General features: G+C 53.3%; 1 protein-coding gene across 1 annotated transcript in view; it reads right to left on the reverse strand.

Moving 5' to 3' along the window:
* Positions 1-642: 642 nt before the first annotated feature.
* The window catches only part of AGRN (agrin), a 61,751-nt gene continuing 59,262 nt past the window's right edge, over positions 643-3,131 (reverse strand). The window contains exon 26 of the mRNA XM_033519371.1: positions 643-3,108. Within this exon, the coding sequence (XP_033375262.1) occupies positions 2,951-3,108 (158 nt within the window). The 3' untranslated portion in view covers positions 643-2,950. The remainder of the gene's footprint in view (positions 3,109-3,131) is intronic.

A 3,131-nucleotide genomic window follows, 5' to 3' on the forward strand; every position in this document is an offset into this window, starting at 1 on the left:
TTTCTGGGAAGCAGCATCAATGTGACCTGGGTTTGCCCAAGACCCCTGAATTTGCCCTTCAGACCCAAAATGTTCTCGATTTCACACACCCTGATTCCTTCTTATCCAAATTTCTGGATTCCTGGCTTTTTTGGGAAGCAATTTCCTGGGATTTCTGGTTTTTCTGGGAAGCAGCATGCATTTGTCCTGGGTTTGCCCAAGACCTCTGAATTTGCCCTTCAGATCCAAAGGAAAGCAATGGAATTGTCCTTCCCACTCCTTTTATCAATCCACATCCTGCTCGAGGCTGATTGTCCATGGATTCCCAGCAGGGAAAACGCTGCAGTCCATGAGGAACAACCCCCAGGGCCGTCACCTCAGCCCTGTGGGATCCGTGGGATGCAGAAATTCCTTGGAAAACGCTGCTGAGGGGATAAAAGACACAAAGAGGGAAAAGTGGAGACTCCCTGGCCACAGAAAAGGGAAAGGAAAGACACAAAAATCCTGCAAAACCCCGGGATTGGGGTTGGAATTCACGGAAAAACTGAATTGAGGAGCCACGGGAACCCCTCGGCTCCGACCCCCTCTGCGCCCAGCAAACAGCACCGGAAAAACCAGGATTTTCCTTTATTCCAGAGGGAAAGAAAAGAAGCACCAGGCCCCTTAAAAACCTCTCAAATTGTTTCCAAACTTTTATTTCTGGGTGATTTGACGAAAGACACGAGTTAGTAACGGTTACATCATGCTGCTCCTCTACTGCGCGGCGCCCTTCGGAATTCAGCCAGCGGCTCCCAAAGTCGGGAATTCTCCCTCTCCACCGAGCCACACGGACAGCTCAAGGGGTTTCAATTAAAAAAAAAGCCCCAAAAAACCTAAAATCCAGAAAAAAAACCCCACCTCGATGTCTTTTTGGGGGGTTTTTTGCAGGTTTTGTGGTAGAAATGTTAACAGTGAAGTGCACAGCTCGAAGGGCGCTGCTGGAAATTCCAAATGCTCCCCCAGAGGACACAAAATCCCGGTTTAAGGCATTTCCAAGCCCCAGCGAAAGCAGAATGAGGTTTTAGCTTTGTTTTTGTTCGGTTGTTGGGTTTTTCTTGGCCGTTTCTTGACTTCATTCCTGAAAATCAGCAGCTTCCCCGTCCCTCTGGAGCTGGAACATTCCAGCTGGGAATGCCATTCCCAAAGTATGGAGTGGGGGACTCCCCAGTCCGTCCCTCCCAGCCCAGCCCAGCATTTCCCACCAGGAATCCCAATTTGGACTAAAAATGGGAATTTTGGCACCCCAGGAACGCTCCCAGCCACAGCAGAGCCCTCACCCGGCACAGCCCCCATGGAATATTTAACCCAGGATCTTCCACAGGATTGGGAATATTTTTATTGGATTTTTTTTATTTTAAATCAAATAAATGAAATAAAAGCAGATCCAAGTGGTTTTTCCATAGGTTTTCCCTCTTGGTTCCACCTTTGTTCAGAGCTCATCCTGAGAGAAGAAATTTGACCTTTCCTGCCTCAAAGGTTGGTGCCAAAATTCCCGTTTTAAAGGGTGCCCTGCAAGGTGGGATAGAAATTTAGGGGAAAAAATGCCAAATTCCGGGAATTCCCACCCAAAAGCTGGTGGGATCCTGCAGATGAATTCCTTAAAGTTGTTTTTCCATGGAGCAATTCTAGCTGAGGGTGGGAAAGGGAGACAGAGGCCACAAAACACCAGGAAATCCTTCCCATGGAGAAGGAATCCCAGTGGGGGATGGGATTTCTTCCAGAGCTGGGATCCATCTGCTCTTCTCCAGATTCCAGGAGATCCAGAGGCTGCAGGCAGAGGCACCGTCACACCCCAGAAACTTTGGAACCAAATTTTCCTTTCCAGGAAGAAAATGCTTCAAATTCCCCCCAGATATTCCCCAGCCCCGTTCCCATTCCCGTTGGAGCCATTCCTGCTGGGCTGGCAGCATCCAGAGGAGCGTGGAAGACCCAAAAACTCCAAATCCAAGGCAAAAAAATTCCAAAATCTCTTTGTGGGAGAGGCTCCAGCGCCAGCTCTGCAGGCCCAGGCTGGGAGCCAGAGGCTGGGAAACGCTGCGGGGCATGGAAGGACACATCCAAGAGATCTCTGAGAAGGGAGAAGGGAATCTTCTGGTCCTTTTTGGAAGAGGGAGAGAATTCCCAGCTCTCGGAGAGGAGCTCCGAGCGATCCCCAGCATGAGGGAGGCCGAGGCTCGGTGGCCTCGGGAAGAGCGGCCGGGGGGGTCAGGACACATCTGGATGAACACAAAATGTGGGAATGAGGTTTCACAGCTGCTCCTGCACGTGTCCAAGAGGAAGAGGAAGAGGAGAACCGCTGGAAAAATCCACATTTTTCCCTCCCCAGCACCTCTCAGTCCAGCGAAGAGTCAGGAGCCAAGCGCAGAGAGGAGTGGGCCCGGCTCTCTCCCTTCCAGTGCGTGGAATCGTCCCTGATTTGAGCAGAGCTCCAAGGAGAAAAGCACTTGAGATCCTTACACACATAAATTACGGAGAGGAACGGGGGGCAGCAGGAAATCGCCTGGACACAGCGCCAGGAGAAGGTTTGGAAGAGCCAGAGCCCGGAGCGGGGTGGGAATTCCCACCCTGACAATCCGTGAAGGCCTCGCCAGCACCGGCAGCGTTTCCCCCGCAGGAAAACAGGGTCGGCTTTGGGAGCAACCCCCCCAAAACGCCGGGAAAAAAGGGGGGAAACCACCCCAAAAAAAAAGAAGCTTCAAGTATGAAGAAGACGGGCGCTGCAGCGGGAGAGTTCCGGCGCTCCTCGGAGCCGCGGGTGGAGCTTCGTTGGGCGGCGCCGCCGCTCGGGCCGGCTCTCACCGCCCGGAGAACCCGCGGGAAAAACCAAAAAAAGGGTTTCCCGCCCTCCCCGTCCCCCCCAAAAATATAAAAAGCAATAAGTTTACAAAAATAGAAAATAATTCCAGCGGCGGGCGGGCGGGCGGCGGCGGCTCTAGGGGGCCGAGCAGTGCAATATCCGCGGCGCGTTGAGCGCGTCCTGGCGCAGGTGCAGCTCCCGGCGGTCCAGCAGCACGGAGCGCATGCAGCCCACGAAGGCCGTGCTGAACGCCTTGGGCAGCCGCGGGCGTGCGCTGCGCTTGTCCAGACCCCCTGCAACGGAACGGGGTCAGTGC

This window comes from Parus major, chromosome 21 (genome assembly GCF_001522545.3).
Source record: "Parus major isolate Abel chromosome 21, Parus_major1.1, whole genome shotgun sequence".
In the NCBI taxonomy this organism is placed as follows: Eukaryota; Metazoa; Chordata; class Aves; order Passeriformes; family Paridae; genus Parus; species Parus major.